The sequence below is a fragment of the Astatotilapia calliptera genome, chromosome 7 (genome assembly GCF_964374335.1).
Source record: "Astatotilapia calliptera chromosome 7, fAstCal68.1, whole genome shotgun sequence".
NCBI lineage: Eukaryota > Metazoa > Chordata > Actinopteri > Cichliformes > Cichlidae > Astatotilapia > Astatotilapia calliptera.
In genome coordinates, this window is record NC_137428.1 from 44194502 (window position 1) to 44213363 (window position 18862).

Here is an 18862-nt window from a genome sequence, read left to right on the forward strand (position 1 = left end):
GAGAGAGAGAGAGAGAGAGAGAGAGAGAGAGTAATAGACAGGTCATGTTGTGTTTTCTTCTTCCAGTATCACGTCCCGCCCCCTGTGTTCATCAGGAGGAGGGGTGGGGAGCAGAAGGGCGGGTTTCGCTGGTACCTCAGATCTCATACTGGATTTACCGGACTGCACCTGTGAGGAGCCGGGTTTGTTTCTGCGCGTCGGGAGGAACGAAAGGCGGGCCCGCAGCAGCACGGCAGCCAGGAGCCTGTCCGAGGACAACACCAATACCGCTGCAGCCCCTCAGCAGCTTTACGCTCGAGAGTAGAGGAGGGAGCTGCCAGGCTGTCAGACCTCCAGCGGATATTTTTACCCGCAGTGCCTCAGACAAGCAGCCGACCGAGGAGCACAATGTCCAGGCAACAGCAGCAGCAGCAGCAGCGGACTTCGTTCAGACTGTCGGACAACCTGGTGGAGGTCAAGAGCAAAGTAAGTGATGGGCTGCTGACTGATGCTGTTAGCGACGCAGGGTGTGCGTTATCAGGACCCCAGCCCTCCGCTCTTCTCATCCAGATCGTGATGTAACAAACACAAATATCTGGCCGCTGCAAATTCACGCGATATTTAGAAGAAACGAAATCCGACCGGGTTCAGCTGACAGCGGCCTGGCTGCTGCCGCCCGCAGCCCCCCCACCCACACCACCAACACCATCAACATCGTGCCAGCCTGCTCAGCCTCGATAATCCCAGTCCTGTGTTTAACTCGATCTCTCTCTCTCTCTCTCTCTCGTGTGTGTGTGTGTGTGTGTGTGTGTGTGTGTGTGTGTGTGTGTGTGTGTGTGTGTGTGTGTGGTGCCAAGCTGTGTTGGCTTATTCTTTGGTGTTCACATTTTAGTTGTTTGTGAGGTTGAGCTTTTGTAATAAGAGAAATAATGAGAAATAAGCATACCGAACACATAAAACTACAGTGCGATTATTCTGTAATAGTAAGTGCTTTCATGAAGATGAAAACCAAAATATTTTTTAGGTGAAGCTGTGTCCGTAAACTCAAATATTGGCAGCATTTTCAATGTACTTTTTATTGCTAATGTTTGAAGAGCCTGAAAAATAGTTTAAAGATAAAACCTTCCACAGGCCCTTCAGCCGCCTCGCACAGACTGTAGACTGGTTTCACATGAAGAATGTGGACCAGTCCACGTATAGAAATATGTAGACTGAGTCAGTGCTCAAACCCACTCAGTTTTTTGTAGGTAGGAGGGGGTGTGTCAGAAACACCTGTGGTTCTGTAGAAGTCTGTGTCCTGTGACGTGCTTAAAGTCAAACAACATGAAGGGCAGTTTAGTAAATGAAGCTCCTGTTAGAGAATTCTGTGATTTCCTCTGCTTCACAGTCAGGTTTGTGCCGTGCTCATGACATCCGCCTGCAAACTGATCGCGTAGGGAACATTTTTAGCTTTACAATGGGATTTACTAACCAGTGGGTCATGTCACAGTGGCAACGTTCATCCTTTATAAGCAAGTTGTGTTTCCCATGATTATCCAAAGAAATTGACACTAGAATGGGCAACATAGCCTCAAAATGATATCCATTTTTTAAGGAAATCCAATAATATGAATTTGATGATGTTCTAAATGAACATTGTATCAGAGAGTGCAGCTTGCAGACAGCAGCACTGATTGGTGCAAAAAAAGAGGGAGATTTTCCTTTTATTCCAGTGTGCTACTGTCAGTGATGACACATTATAGTGCAGTAAGAGTGACAGCATTATATACAGTGACAAAGAGTGAGTCGAATGCTTAACTCTTTAGCAGTAACTGAAGTAACTCAACAGTTCAGTAACGCGGGACGGTGTTATCACCTATTAGAATCAGTACATGGTTTGGTTCTTATACAACACCTTTCTCCTCAGTTTCATCATTTACAACAGTTTCTACTGCTTGTCTCATTCACGCAGTCACACACACACACATTCACCTAGTGCTTTTGTCTATCAGTCACACACTTACCCTCTGAAGAATGGATCAGTATCTTACCCACTGTCCAATCTCTGCTCTTCCTGTCATTCAGTTCAGTTCAGTTGTATTTATATAGCACCAACTCACAACAACTGTCAGCTCAAGATGACAGTTGTGATATGTCATTTGGTTGTATGGAGTATAACTAGCTGGTGGTCCAGTGATGATGGCTGAGTCATTTGTTTACTTTTGGGTCACACGTCACCAGCTGATCATATTTCCTGCTCAAATGCCTTCATGGCCTTGCTGTACTGGCTGCTGTGTTTTTAACTCAACCGGTTTGTTGTTTACATTTTTAGTGGGAACAGTTTCGTGAATATTTTGCGCAGTCTTTCAGCTTTACTCTGTGCTTTGCCATACAACCAGAACTTTTTACACCAGAGATGAGCTAATGAGCATCAGGGCTACAACTCCTGAGGACTTATTTCCATCATTCATTGCCTGATCTGGCCATTCAGGTTCATGAAGTGAGACGCTGTAGGAGAGGAAAGCAAGCCGGTACGCTCCTGCATCTCCACCGCCTCCATACTCCACTACAGGGAACATAAGCTCATTGGGCAGTAAAATAGATGAACTCCAGCTATTGATGGGGAAAAACAGAGACTGCTCTAAATTGGCTGTTTTGTGTTTTACGGAAACTTGAGTGGATCTATACTGGACTCTGTGGTGCAGTTGGTAGAACTCCAACTCTTCAGAGCAGATTGCCACATGAAGTTCTTCGGCAAGACAAAGGTGGAGGTATCTGGTTTTCTGCTTACAGTGGCTGGTATAATGATGTGACTGTTATTCAGCAATACTGCTCCCCTCATCTGGACTCAAATGCTCATCCCTTCAGTAATTTCTCCATCTCCCTAGAAACCTCTCTCCCTACTTGAAAGAGATGTAAACAAACTCAAAACAGAACACCCAGAAAGCAGCAGGACCAGGCTCAGTGTCTCCATCCACCCTGAAGCCCTGTGCTGATCAGAGACATGTCATGTGCCAGCCTGCTTCCACAGGACTTATCATTCTTGTTCCATTTTTTAAAAAAAGGGATCACAAACCGACCTGTTGCTCTGACCTCTGTAGTCATGAAGAGTTTGACCGTCTGGTACTATCACATCTAAACTCTATCACTGTCCCCCTCCTGGATCCCCTGCAGTTCACCTACAGAGCCAACAGGTCAGTAGGTGATGCTGTTAACATGGCACTGCACCTGGACTCTGCAGGAATTCATGCTAGGCTACTTTTGTGGACTTTGGTTGTGCTTTTAATATATTCATCCGTACTCTGCTGCAGGAAAAGCTCTCCCAGCTGAATGTGTCTGCTCCCACCTGCAGGTGGATCATTGACTTCCTGTCTTTCATTGCATCAGCACTGGTTCCCCTCAGGGCTCTGTCTTTACTTTTCTAATCTTCTTCTTGTATACCAACAGCTGCACCTCCAGACACCAGTCTGTAAACTCCCGAAGTTTGCAGATGACACCACCCTGTTGGGCTTATCTCATGTGGAGATGAGTCCGTCTATATGAGCGAGATTGACTGGTGACTTTGTGCAGTGACAACAACCTGGAGCTTAAATGTTGTGAAAACAGTGGAGATGACAGTGGAAACCAGACATCCCTCCCAAACATCAGCCTCCTCATCAAGAAGACACAACAGAGAAAATACAACCTGCAACGTCAGTGATGGTGCAGTTTTTCTCCATCAATGAATCTATTCTCACCTCCTCCATCACCGTGCTGCTGCCAAGGACAAATGCAGACTGCAGCATGTCATTCCCTCCACTGAGAAGGTGATTGGCAGCAATCTGCCTCCCTACAAGACTTGTAGACCTCCAGGACCTCTAGGACACCTCCAGGACTCTATGAAGTGGGGGGTCGGCATGGATCTTGCTTGCCTGTCTCAAACTGTTTGTGACACTGCCCTTTGGCAGGAGGCTGTGGTCCTTTAGAAACAACATGTCATGGCATGAGAACAGTTTTACACAATGACACAGCAACAAATTCCTCTTTTGTACAAAGTTGCCAATAAAAAGGAACAGATATAAATACATTATATTGCCAAAAGTATTCACCCATCCAAATTATTGAATTCAGGTGTTCTAATCACTTTCATGGCCACAGGTGTATAAACTAGAGAGATTTCTATGCTGAGCCTGGGACAGAATGGATGGAGAGCCAGTGCATAACATATTGTATTTTTCATTTGCACCTGTGTAAGAAAAAAAATGAAGAAAATTTTTGCTATTGTCATCAGAAAAAACAGAAAGAGCAGGTTAAGCAGGTGATATGATCATGGTAATGGTATCAAATAATAATGTTGGATTGTGCTGACTATTAAAAGCCAGCCTTGTAAAATAGACAGCTCTGTTTTCTTTGACCAGGGCTGATAGAACCAGGTGGTTGGTAGATTAGTTTTTACCTCCAACTCTAACAAGCTGAAGTTCAAAGATATAAAATTGTCCTGCATCCACTGCGATGCTAACTGGTGAAACACTCCAAACACTAATATTAGTTCTCCTCCTCCTCTGCCAGGGTCCCAGTACCCATCTGAACCAACCCCAGTGAGGCCTCTGTAGTCTGTCCTGCGCTACCAGGATTCAGTTCAGAATAAAAAAGTCAAACTTCATGAAACCAACAAAATCATTCAATGCAAATGATTTATTGGCTCCAGAATGACAGAGTGCCATCTGTAAAGTTGCACAATTATCAACAGCAGCAGCCAGCAGAGAAACCGCAGGTTGACTCTAAGTCGTCAGTGAATGCTGAGGACTGCAGGATCAGAGACCAGCTGACAAGGAGAGACAGGGTGAAGCAGCCTGAGGTAGTACGACCCGGAGAATCAGTCTATAGATGAGAAGTTCCAGTCAGTGGGGCACGCAAGGGAACAAGTGGTCAGATGCATTGTCACTGAGCACAGCCTCAGTTTTCCTTGGATCCCAGCTTTTTTTCTGCTCAATCCCATCCAGGAAATAAGATAAGAGATAAGATAAGATAGAACTTTATTAATCCCTCGGGTGGGTTCCTCTGGGAAATTCGACTTCCAAAAAAAAGCACAGCAACGACCGAAGTTACAGTTACAGAATTGTTATATATATATATATACACACACACACACACACACACACATATATAAATACAGAGACAAATATAAATAAAATATACAAAGGGGATAAATAGAATAAATAGGAATAAAAAATAAAAATACAAGTGAAATCATCTCCTTCTCATTTTCAAGCAATACAAAATGCTGCCACCAGAATACTTATGTTTTCTCCTAAGTCAGCTCATATTACTCCTGCTTTATACTCAACACCGGCTACTTATATACAGAGCACTAAATGGAAATGCAGCAATCTTTTATCTCAGAATGTGTTACTCGTGTGAGATTGGGGTGGGGATGGAGCCTTTCAGCCGGTGGCAAAAGAAATTTTGGATTTCTGAAGTCCCTCTTTGACTTCATTTATCCAACTCTGTGGACTCATTCTTATTGTTTAATAACTTTCTTTATAATATTTTCTTTCATGCTGTGTTTGAACTTGGCTTTATATTCCTGTTAACTGTGCTTCCATTTTCCATTCAATCGTATTGTTATTATTCATAAGAACATGTGAGCACTTTATGCCAACACATATGTGAAAAGCACTTTAAAAATAACCTTATTGTTTTACTTAAACAAAGAGCACCAGTGTGACTCTTCTGTACCCCACTAATCCCTAAAACCTGATTACGGCCCTGAATGCAGCAACGTCAACATTTCCATATATCATATGACAGTACTGGTAAAGTAGCATGCCACCCTAGAGTCCAAGATACAGATGAATGCTCTGATAAAGCACACATTCTTCACACTGAGTACGCCCAGTATAGCTTTCAAGGCAAACATGCCAGTGAGAGGTCTAATACTCTGTGCTGTTAATTATAGAGCTAAAGGGAGGCACAGTATTTGTGTTAATATCCACTGGAAGAAGCATAATGTTGGGAGACAAAACAAAGTCAGCGTGAATCTCATTGTGTAATTACTGTTTGAAAGTTTCTGTTATAATATACAGTTGGGACAAAAATTAAACTCCAGAGTTTGAGTTTTAGGTCATGTCTCAGTTTTAATTAAACAATTTTTAAACATTTCTGCTTTCGCCAGGCATCACTAGTTCCAAACAGCACACAAACAGTACGTGCCTTGTCAGTACATCATGCAAGTTGGAGATGTCACGATACAGGAAGAGTGATAGAATGACATAATTTTTAAGATTTGTTACTACAGTACATAAAAATAACAAATATTCCATAATATTTGAAATATGTTTAAACTCCTGTACCAGTACTGTCCCTACAGTTCCCTGTGATTTTTCCTTGTTTGTGTTTCCATTCATGAAATGGGCACTGTACCTTTACATCCATATCAAAGGTGGTTACTGAGGATGGCCTTTATGAGGGGCTTGGATTTTAGCACTGAAATGAAACAAAATCTCAAATTTTACTGTCGGTGTTCACGTTAGCCTTATCTATGTAGATTAATTTACTTCTATACTATACTAATATAAAGCACTTTGAGGCGATTGTTGTGTGGTTTGGTGCTATATAAATAAAATGGAATTGAATCGATAATTAGGAATGCATTAAGAGGATCCCCTTTTTGATTTAACGCAATGCAGTCGCTGCTACTGAGAGAGAAGCTACAGGAAATGGCGGTAAACAGGTCCAGATAAATAGAGAGGGTTGTGTCAGGAAGGGCATCCGGCATAATATCTTTGGAAAATAAAACATGCAGATGATCAAAAATGAGCTTTCCATGTCAGATCAGTCGAACCCACAGCCTCCAGTGCTGTTGGCCATGAGGGTGCTGGTGGAAACTGTGCTTCTGCTGGCTGAAAACAAGGAGAAACAAAGGCAGGGTTGTGGAGGTGAACGCAGGGACTCTAAATGTAGGGACTATGACTGCTGAAGTGAGAGAGATGCTGATATGATGGTGAGAAGAAAGTTAGATATAGTGTGCATGCAGGAGACCAGGTGAAAGGAACCCAGGCCAGGGGCATTGGAGGTGGATGCAAGCTGTTCTCTCATAGTACAGATAGGAAGAGAATAGAGTGGGGGTCATGTTGAAGGAAGAGTTTGTGAACAGTGATCTGAAGTTGAAGAGTGTCAGACAGAATCATGACTCTGAAGCTGGAAATGAAACAGCCGATGTTGACTGTTGTCAGTGTGTATGCCCCACAGGTTGGATGTGAGGGAAGTGTCTAAAACTTTTCTAGATAGGTTTTAGTGACATCGCACTTTTTCTATGCTTAGAGGTGACATCGTATCAAAACTCTTAAGGACTACGGTCTTCAACAATGAATCCCAAAGTATGTTAAATAGGCTCAACAGGTTTTGTTATCCATTCCTAGTTAGTGGCTGTAGCGGTTAGCCACACTTAAAATGCTTAGTATTACATTTAGCTAAAATTGTAAACACAGATTGAGCCTCACTATTAAAAATCATTTGATGTGTGTTTGTTGCCTTCTACAGTTTGATGCAGAATATCGTCGTTTTGCTCTGAAGAGAAATGGTCCAGGGGGCTTCAAGGAGTTCTACCGCCTCCTCCAAACGATTCATCACATCCCTGGTGTTGATGTGCTACTAGGATATGCAGATGTCCACGGGGACCTCCTTCCAATCAACAATGATGAAAATTACCACAAAGCCATTGCATCAGCCAATCCGCTGCTCCGCATTATTATAACCAAGAGAGGTAAGAGAAAAAATGAGGTAAAAATACATTTTTAGTTAATTAGGCTTGAAAAATTACTTTGCAAAGCAGTCTAAATGACAGATCTCAACATGTTATATGTCTTTCTACACATTGATCCTACAGTTATTTTAATGGCTTCCAAAGTATATTTCATGTCTTTTTAAAATGTTTTCGTCCCTCCAAGAGAATAACATCAATGATTCATTTACTAGTGGACGATCACATCCACCTGTCTATCCATTTTCTTCCGCTTATCTGGGGCCACGTTGTTGGGTCAGCAGCCTAAGCAGAGAAGCCCAGACCTCCCTGTCCGTAGCCATTTCCTCCAGCTTTTAATGGAGAACACCGAGGCGTTTCCAGGCCTGCCGTTACCCATCAGCTGCCTCTGAAGTCCCGTAAGCTAACCAAGCCCAACAGGACTCCTTCTGTAGCGTGTTGGCTCCCTTCACCTCGGTTATCCACTATCAAGTTCGGAGGTTACCACCATGACAGGCACCGGCCACCTTGCAGCTGCAGCTCAGTGCAGTAGCCTGTAGCCTCATGTGCAGCAATGGAGGTGTTGCACATGGTCCATTCGGACTCAATGTCCTTAGCCTCCTTCGGAATGCTGTTGAAGCTCCACCTGAAGTGGGAGTTTAAGATCTCGTGGACCGGGGGCCTTTGCCAGGCATTCCCAGCACACCCTCGCTATACATGAACAATCCCGTTGCTCTAATCAATCACTGCTTACCAGTTTTAAAGAATTTACAGAATCTGATAATTCTTGTCCGACAATTTAGGTCATGCACGCATTTTTCCTGAGCTTTTCCCGAGCTCACTTCACTGACTCCAGCTGGTTCTAAACAATTTATTCCAGTGCTGGCATTTAATCTGACTGCTTGTTAAATTTCATGTTAATTTTGAAATCATTTAATTGCTCAAAAGTACACTGAGGACTTATTTGTTACCCTTATGTGTCTGGATTTTACTTCACTGAATCGGCAGAGGTCAGCAAGCTCAGTATTCCCACTGAGAATGGCAGCTTCTTCCAATTTTAAATCTCTTTTTAAAGCATACAAATCAAGAATTAGTGAAAAATTGGCACTTCCAAAGCTCTGAACATAATCCACAGTAATGTATCCAAGTTTAAAAAGAGAACCACCCTTGTGACACTGACAACTATGACGTCACTAACCAGTTAAACTGGCTTCGTAGCACACACCTCTGGTAGCACATACTTTGTGCCCAAGACATAGCAAGAGTGAATAATTCAAGAAAGACAAAAATGTATCCTGTAATTTTACAGGTAGACTGTAATGTTAGTGAGCTTTATTGTTTACCCCTGAGACACTACATATGAAGCAGAAACACTTATTACACCTGCTGACAGTGGTGATGTTTATCCATCCATCATTATGGATTATGTGAGTGTTTTCTAATACACTGTACCATTGTTGTCTCCCAGTACACCTTTTCATGCTATGTCATAACTCAGGATGTGATGACATTAATGTGCTGCTTAGCAGGCTGCTAGAGATCGGAGTCACAGACAGCTGCCAGCAAATCAGATCAGCTCTATGGTCTGGGGAACTAAAAAGGAAGCGAGCTCAGGAAAACAAGGCCCTGGAAACACAGAGAGAGCAAACATGTGCACGTGCAATACGTTTGTTGAAATCTTATTGAGGAGGCTTGTATTCGCTTTGTTTACTCTTTTAAACTCTGCAGTCCAGAAATGATAAAATCCTGTAAATCCTACTGGAAAATCTTAAACCCATGCATTGCATTAGGAGTAGTGGCGTCACTAGAAAGGATTAGGACTTGAGTAAGGCAGCTAAAATCTATTCCCACAATCACTTATCTTTCATTCCTGAAGTGTAATCCCATTTATTCACTGCATCCACATGATTGGCAAAATTTGCACAGCTGAAGGATAGAGCAACAGGAAGATTAAGTGGTGACGATAGTTTGTTTTTAACTAACCAGGTCTGTCTCAAATAAGTTCAGTTTTTATTAGTAGTCTTTGTAGCAGCTCTGTTGCTCACTAGTGTCACTTGTAAGTATTCAGTGAAATGTGAAAGACTTCTAAATGACTGAAGACATCATCAAACCCTTTATGAAGGCAACAAGAAGTTCATTTTACACTGAAAACAGCAGATATGTGTTTCCTTTCCTACACGCTTCTCTCTCCACTTCAATTCCTCTTACTTGGCTACATTCATTTTGACCTTTACTACAGCTTGTCTTTGTGTGTTAGCACTGGTGTGCATTTGTGAGTATGTGTTTGTGAGTGAGGGATAGACAGGGGGATACCACAGGATAGAAACCCATCTGCTGCTTTAAGCCATTAGCCATGAGTGAGTTTATTTAACTTTTTGGAGCAAGATAATCTCACTCAGTTTATATGACTGATGTCTTTTGAGACTTCATCAGTCATATCAGATCCATGCAATGCCACTACTGTGTGTGTGTGTGTGTGTGTGTGTGCGTGCGTGCGTGCGCGCGTGTGTGTGCGCGTGCGTGCGTGTGTGTGTGAGAAAGAGAATTGTTGACTTGCACTTGTTGATTACTTTAACACATTAACACTGCAACAAAGTCTACATCGAGTAGACTTTGACACAACAAAGCAGTTATATGTATTTTAATCAGTAAGGTTCCATGTGAAGAATCAAAGTGACTACGGTCTTAGTAATACTGACAGAAGAGCAGTGTGTACCTTTGTGCTGCTCCACCCTGAGTATGTTGCTGAGGTGATTTATGATAACTAAGAGACAAAATACCTTTTTTCACATCACAATTTTGCATCTGATAAACTAAAATGATTCAAACTGGAAACTACTGAGACAGTACAACTTGTAACACGTGGCACAGAAATGTCATGTTCCACTGAGAGAAACACTAAGAAATGGAGCGGCGGTAAACAGACTAAGTAATCATGGTTGATGGGTTCAAAACACAAGAGCTTTGAAAAAAGTGTGTTTTAACAAATACAATTTAAACAAAATAACACAATAGATGCACCAGTTGTCTGATGCATTGTTTTAAATGTAAAACAGCGTCACAATGATTACAGGAGCTTTTATCACAATTGAAAAAAAATGATACAGTTTCAGACCTAATAGTCTGCTTTTAAATAGGAGGTGAAGTAACAAAGCCCTTACAGAATGACGCTCCCCCTTTGTCTGCACTGTGCACAGGCCTGTTGTTGTCCTGCACTGCATATGGCCATATGGCACCCCCTTGGGCTCCAGATGGTGGGCCACTACAGAGTGAGGTCACACTAGCAAGAAACATACAAATGCTCATGACAGCTGCAGATAACAGGAACATGGTACATTAGGGACAGATATATGGGGCACTAAGACACAGACACAGATTTACTCTTTACGGCCATCCTGAATACCATTTCTGAGCTCTAAAGCTTATGATAGTAGTAAGCAGCAAGTATTTAAAGCTTTAGCCAGCAGAGAGGGGGAGGTTCATGTCTGATCTTATAGCTTTGATGTTGTCTGTCAATGTCACTCCACATACATGTTAGAGATCGTGGGTTCACTGTAATTTCGGCTATAGTGCGTGTTTTGTTGATTTAATTATGAGGTCATAGAGTGTTTTATAAAATGTGAAAAGATGAGCGAAGGCCCTGCAGCCAGAATGCCAAGACTACTGATTAATAAGCCTGGCTGGGCTAAAATTTTGGCAGAAAACAGTCACACAGGTCGTTCATGCCTGCTGTTACCATCATTAGCGGTCACGCTAGAACTGGACTGAAAATCAGTATCAGTACCAACAGGTCGGATGAATCCAAATATGAAATTTTTGGTTCGAATTGTCACCAGTTTTTACTGTATGGGGCGGGTCAAAAAATAAACAAAGATGAGATTCAGTAAAAAATGTGCAAAGTAAAGCTAGCATGTCACAGGTCTGCCATAAATATTTACAGTTATTTGAGACTGTGGTGGGGCAGTGATCATTCCTCACTGTTTCCTGTAGGAGCTGGTCTAACTGGGACACACTGGAATTTAACAACTTTGTATGAGGTTTAGCACATGTTTAACTTTTCTGAAAAAGACTATATTTTGTGTCCTTGTATATAACATACAAGAAGACAAAATAATGATCAATACAGCTTGATCTATAGTGGTCCAAAAATAGCTTTTGCAAAATTAGAGGGATCTGATTGCATTATTTGTGCATTTAGAGAAGGCTTAACCATGTTTGTGTCTTCATGCTTTAGTCTGGCTCTGTATGCCTTGATAGGAAACATTATTTTTGTGCATTAACCATTAATGCTGCTTAATGCTGCTTCCCAATGACCTAATGTGTGCGTGCATGTGTACACACACACACACACACACACTGGCAGCCATACATTCCCATTAACCCTGTTTGACAGCTAATGTGCATCAGATGATGAGTTGTTTCTCCCTCTTCTCCATGCTTTTCTCTTTCCGTCATTCCGGTATAAGTTCAAAGATTTTATAGAACTGGGTAGAAGTTTTGAAAAATGTGAAAATTGTGAAAGTTTACATTTTTTGACATTTTAGTAGTTATTCTGCGTGTTACAACTGCTATCTGTATCTGTAGTTCAGTTAGCTAAAATGGCTGGTTTTATTCCTGACAAAATATGGATACAGACAGAATGGAACTGTGGGAAAAAATGATCTGAAGCTAGTAGTAATATTGTGTTCATATCTGAGACTGACAGTACACACAAGAAAGCTCTGATCTTTTGAATGTAGAAATTTTGGAATGAAAAGTTCAACTATCCAGTATCAAAGACTTGTGGAAATGAGCTTCTTCCGAAGGGTGGCTGGCCTCCCTTAGAGATCGGGTAAGTTCGGCCATCTGGGAGGGACTCAGAGTAGAGCAGCTGCTCCTCCACATTGAAAGGAGGTAGTTGAGGTGGTTCGGGCATCTAACAAAGATGCCTCCTGGGTGAGGTGTTCTGGGCATGTCCTACTGGGAAGAGGCCGCGGGGCAGACCCAGGACATGCTGGAGAGGTTATATCTCTCGGCCTCGGAGCACCCTGGTGTTCCCCTGGACAAGCTGGAGGAGGTGGCCAGGAAGAGGGAGGTCTGGGCTTCTCTTTTTAGGCTGCTGCCCCCGCGACCCAGCCCGAATAAGCAGAACAAGATGGATGGACTTTATTTTTTCCAATTATGGTGTAAATAATACACCGTAACTGTAAAGTTTAACACTTTAAAAGAATCACAAATCAGCAAGTAGCCATTAACAGTCTCCATTCTTTTGTGTCTTCTTAAAGAGGATGAACCTATCATTTTTGGCACCAACTCCCTTCAGAGGCGTAGAAAGGGGCTGGGCTTAACGAGCCTGCGTGCCACTGGCTCAGGCTCCACCCACTCAAAGGGCAGATCTGGCCTCATGATTGGACCGCCAAAGAACTTCAGACAGATTTCTTCAATCATCGATGTGGACATTTTGCCTGAGACACATCGACGGGTACGACTTCACAAGCATGGCACTCAAAAACCACTTGGGTTCTACATACGTGACGGCGTGAGCGTGCGGGTGACACCGCAGGGCGTAGAGAAGGTAAGGTTTGTTACTTTGCTTTTACCCTGCTTACAAGACAGTATTCTGCCTTTAATGCTGACAAAATTGATGAATTATTTCCCTGTAATTCACCAATGATGTACCAATTGTGCAGTTATGATTGGGCCGGTAAGATACCCCCATCTCAAAATTTCTCTAAAAATAAGTCAGCAAGTAGCACCTTCACGCAGACATAAAGACAAAAGTTATGAATATATGAATATCAGCTATAATAGCTAAAAGCTGTTGTCTCATATTTGTATCTTTCTTCTTGCTCCTGAAGGTTCCAGGGGTGTTCATATCTCGTCTTGTGCGTGGTGGGTTAGCAGAAAGCACTGGGCTGTTGGGTGTTAACGACGAGATCCTCGAGGTCAATGGCATCGATGTAGCAGGAAAATCTTTGGATCAGGTAAATGCCCTTCCAGGCTCAAAGAAAATTCAATATATACAGAAGATTCAGAATTAACTTGATCAAGATTCAAGTGTGCTTCTTTTTCATGAACAGTAAATGTACTTTGCCCATAAATTACAACACAGTCGCACTTGTGTGTGTCGTTTTTTTTTTCTTTATCCGTAGTGGATACAAGCTTACAAAGTAACAGTTCAAAAACAGCTTAGGAAGTAAAAGTAGTAGTAATGATTAGACCAGCGTTTGTATGTATCAAAGTAACGGGGTGTTAAGTCACTCTATATGCACTCATTAGAGCATTTTAATGATAATCAATCAGGGCTGGACTGGTAATCTGGCATACTGGTAGGCCAACACATTTTTGGGCCAATGGGTCAATTGAAGCGCTGCTGCGCACTGGCTTTACAAGCGCTGACAGCAGCCCATTCGGTCATTTTAATTACTGACAATGTATTGCCCAATCAAGTCTCTAAAAGCTACCGGGCCCTCCCATACTTACGCACACGCACCTTGTAGAATACAGTTTGGTAAAACAAATGGCTAATTTCACCACGGGCCGCTCTTAATGGCTAAAGTTTAGCTTTTAACTGTCACATGTTTCAGTGGAGTGCAAAAAAGAAACTTTTGTGTTACAGCAACATGATAAAGAGTAAAAATAGTAAAGTCTACAATAAATAACAAATAAACTAACAAATAAAGTAAGACTGGCATTGTATGGTGAAGAGTGGAGTGCAAATTGCACAATATTATATTCATTAAAAAATAATATTATATGTTATATATAACATGTACACTTTAAATCTAAGAAAAACAGCTGCATTTTTCATCGCATCATTTAAGCCCTATTTGACTATCTCATCTGTCATTTTAGGTCACAGACATGATGGTGGCAAATAGTCACAACCTTATTGTGACCGTAAAGCCAGCTAACCAGAGGAACAATGTTACGCATCGTAGGAGTAAAACCTCCGTAGGTAACTCGGGTTCTCTGGGCTCAGTTGGATCTACAGGCTCTGCCGTGTCACATGACTCACAAAGCCCCGCCTCTCTGAGCAATCCCATCACTGCAAGGTTTGTCATGCATACTATCTTTTTTTGGGCCTGCTAATGAACAGAAAGAATGGGGACTGTGGCAGCACTGGCATACATCATATCTGTTAAAGGAGAAAAAGAAAAAGAAGTTTGTGCTTAAACGTTTAATGAAATGAAACTTCATTGAAACTGTTGTTTTGAAATAATAATGAGAATCATGAATTTTAGAAAAATGCAGTCAAAGCTAGCTGAATTCTCAACTTTATTCACAAGTTGCCAATAGGAACGGACACGTGCAGTTTATATTGCATTCACTTTTTTCTTAATCATTTGGCATGTCTTTTGTTACCATAGCAACAGCATTGCTGAGGGTGACAGTGATGATGGTGGTGATGATGATGATGAAGGTGACCTCATTCTGGAGAATGACTGCCTGACACCCTACGACTCCCACCGGGTCACTAACAGCACCACTATGCCCGACAGAGACTCACTTAGCAATGGGCCACATAGCTACACCGTGGGTAGGCCCCTCCCACAGAGTGTCTCATTGCCCAGTAATGTCGGAGCATCCCTGAGAGACAGCGCCATGATGATCTCCAGCCACAACGGAAACTCCACCCACACAACTAGTAGTAGTGAGGAGAGCATGAGAGAAGATAGCAACGTAACAGCACTGTAACCACGACAGCACTGTTCCATTGAGGACTATGAATGTTAGCGCAACAGTGCTGAAACCACGGCAAATACAGGTGGCTGTGGTCCTGTTAGATAACAGACTTCTAAAAGAGGAGGGAGTTGACGTATGAAGCACTGACAGGACCTCCGGAGGGACCATTCAGTCTTCTGCTAGTTTACACTTTACCTCTTTCCCGCCTTGGTGGATTGTTGGCTTTTACTGTATGAAGGCATAGGAACACTGTATACGATGCAACGTATGGCTGAAGTTTTCAGCTTTGTCAGGTTCTATAAACAACAGTAATTATATCATTTTTTAAAAAATGTTATATTATGGAAATGTTTAAATACCATAATGTATTAACAGATTAATATTGACCATTTAATTAAAAAAATTAAATAGTTATAAATCCTCTTGTAAAAGCCATAAGTCACTTTGATGTCAATGTATTTTAAAAAATGTCTTCAAACCTATAGTTGACTTTCATGTTTTATTTTTGCGGCACCACAAAAACCAGTGCAAGTAGCACTACGTCACTTTGGCATCTCTAACTGTGAAACTTTGTGTCTGTGTAGTAAACTTAATGCTTAGTGTGGCAAACATGGCGGATACACATGGAAGCTTCATGAAATGAAGCAAAGTGATTAAAGTTGTTTTAGCATTTGGGTAACTGGGTCTTAGACTGCCGACATCTCAGAATTACAGGTAGTTCTGGCTCCGCTTCTCTCCCTGCTGTAACTTTGTCAAAAGCTTTTAATACTTCAGGAAAAGCACAGCAGTAAATGAACAAAGGTAACATGTATTTTAACCCAATACTACTTACTTTACATTGATTACATTTAAATAAAAGTTTACTGTGATTTAAAGCAGAAGCATCAGTAAGTCAGTCTGTTTTATGAGTGGTTCTGACAGTACCCATTGTTCACAGCTGAAAGTCTTCAAACCCCTGCAGCATTTGAAGAACACAAATAAAATCCTGTTTCCTCACAATGGGAGTTGAGAAGTGATTTGCTAAAAGTATATTTATTACTCACCTCACCATTTACCGTTTGTGTCAATCTTTCCGAACTTCAAATTCCTACACAGCAAACTACAGGGAGTGCAGAATTATTAGGCAAGTTGTATTTTTGAGGAATAATTTTATTATTGAACAACAACCATGTTCTCAATGAACCCAAAAAAACTCATTAATATCAAAGCTGAATGTTTTTGGAAGTAGTTTTTAGTTTGTTTTTAGTTTTAGCTATTTTAGGGGGATATCTGTGTGTGCAGGTGACTATTACTGTGCATAATTATTAGGCAACTTAACAAAAAACAAATATATACCCATTTCAATTATTTATTTTTACCAGTGAAACCAATATAACATCTCCACATTCACAAATATACATTTCTGACATTCAAAAACAAAACAAAAACAAATCAGCGACCAATATAGCCACCTTTCTTTGCAAGGACACTCAAACGCCTGCCATCCATGGATTCTGTCAGTGTTTTGATCTGTTCACCATCAACATTGCGTGCAGCAGCAACCACAGCCTGCCAGACACTGTTCAGAGAGGTGTACTGTTTTCCCTCCTTGTAAATCTCACATTTGATGATGGACCACAGGTTCTCAATGGGGTTCAGATCAGGTGAACAAGGAGGCCATGTCATTAGTTTTTCTTCTTTTATACCCTTTCTTGCCAGCCACGCTGTGGAGTACTTGGACGCGTGTGATGGAGCATTGTCCTGCATGAAAATCATGTTTTTCTTGAAGGATGCAGACTTCTTCCTGTACCACTGCTTGAAGAAGGTGTCTTCCAGAAACTGGCAGTAGGACTGGGAGTTGAGCTTGACTCCATCCTCAACCCGAAAAGGCCCCACAAGCTCATCTTTGATGATACCAGCCCAAACCAGTACTCCACCTCCACCTTGCTGGCGTCTGAGTCGGACTGGAGCTCTCTGCCCTTTACCAGTCCAGCCACGGGCCCATCCATCTGGCCCATCAAGACTCACTCTCATTTCATCAGTCCATAAAACCTTAGAAAAACCAGTCTTGAGATATTTCTTGGCCCAGTCTTGACGTTTCAGCTTGTGTGTCTTGTTCAGTGGTGGTCGTCTTTCAGCCTTTCTTACCTTGGCCATGTCTCTTGAGTATTGCACACCTTGTGCTTTTGGGCACTCCAGTGATGTTGCAGCTCTGAAATATGGCCAAACTGGTGGCAAGTGGCATCTTAGCAGCTGCACGCTTGACTTTTCTCACTTCATGGGCAGTTATTTGGCGCCTTGGTTTTTCCACACGCTTCTTGCGACCCTGTTGACTATTTTGAATGAAACGCTTGATTGTTCGATGATCACGCTTCAGAAGCTTTGCAATTTTGAGACTGCTGCATCCCTCTGCAAGATATCTCACTATTTTTGACTTTTCTGAGCCTGTCAAGTCCTTCTTTTGACCCATTTGCCAAAGGAAAGGACGTTGCCTAATAATTATGCACACCTGATATAGGGTGTTGATGTCATTAGACCACACCCCTTCTCATTACAGAGATGCACATCACCTAATATGCTTAATTGGTAGTAGGCTTTCGAGCCTATACAGCTTGGAGTAAGACAACATGCATGAAGAGGATGATGTGGACAGAATACTCATTTGCCTAATAATTCTGCACTCCCTGTAGCAGGAGGAGACACCTCCAAGACACAAGACAAATTATTTAGCACTTGTTGTTGTACTCATCAAATAGTGACCCAATTGTACTATAAAGCACCAAATTTTACCAAATGTAAATTTTATTGGTGAACAATTGGTTTAAAAAAAAAGTAACACCGAGGGGAATGTCATAATAATTTCTTGCAATTATTCTCATCACATGTGCACAACTGGCTGATTTAAAGTTTCACGTTTAATTGTTTGTTGTTGTTGTTTTTTACTTTAAACTAAAACCAAAAGAAATGAAAACTTTTGTTCCCAATCATGTTTTTCTGAAAAATGTGTGGCCGGTTGGTTGTCACATTGCTTGTTACTGGCACATTAGTGAAAACTGTAGAGTTGTGTTAATATCACACATTTGACCTGACAAACTTGTTCTTTTTTTTTTTTTACTGGTGAATTTGTGGACCCAACATAAAACTTTGAGAGGAAGAAGTTTTATGTAATTGTCATGGGTCAGAGTAATTTTTCATATGGTTTTCCTTATTATATTACATGAGACATTAAATTTCAAAGGGACTACCTACATAAATAAATCTGAAATAAATGATAGATCACAAAACATTAGCCATTATATAAATATGGACACTTATTAAAAAGGTGAAGTCAGTTTTTCACTAGCAAATTAAAGCTAGTGGTAGCTAGGTTTATAAAGAGGTGTGTAACAACCAACCCTGCTATGGGGTTGGTTGCTACACAGTGACAGAGTGCTAATTACTTTTTTTTGGTTAGGGTTAGAGACCCATTTTGAACCAGCATCTTAAGCTTTGATTTAATAAAAGAATGATTATTGAACAATGTTTCAATGATCAACAATT

General features: G+C 41.5%; 1 protein-coding gene across 1 annotated transcript; it reads left to right on the plus strand.

Moving 5' to 3' along the window:
- The first annotated feature begins 19 nt into the window (after window positions 1–19).
- Window positions 20–16342, plus strand: pard6a (par-6 family cell polarity regulator alpha). The gene is made up of 6 exons (XM_026174776.2): window positions 20–465; window positions 7480–7702; window positions 12943–13232; window positions 13516–13641; window positions 14513–14712; window positions 15028–16342. The coding sequence occupies exons 1-6, from the start codon at window positions 388–390 to the stop codon at window positions 15353–15355; spliced, it is 1245 nt and encodes a 414-aa protein (XP_026030561.1). The 5' UTR covers window positions 20–387; the 3' UTR covers window positions 15356–16342.
- The last annotated feature ends 2520 nt before the right edge of the window (window positions 16343–18862 follow it).

Excerpts from the sequence above, each read along its gene's own strand:
- pard6a (XM_026174776.2), top strand. The coding sequence starts at position 388 with ATGTCCAGGCAACAGCAGCAGCAGCAGCAGCGGACTTCGTTCAGACTG. Across the intron at positions 7,703-12,942 it reads CATTATTATAACCAAGAGAG|AGGATGAACCTATCATTTTT; the intron begins GTAAGAGAAAAA and ends GTCTTCTTAAAG. Across the intron at positions 13,642-14,512 it reads CAGGAAAATCTTTGGATCAG|GTCACAGACATGATGGTGGC; the intron begins GTAAATGCCCTT and ends CTGTCATTTTAG.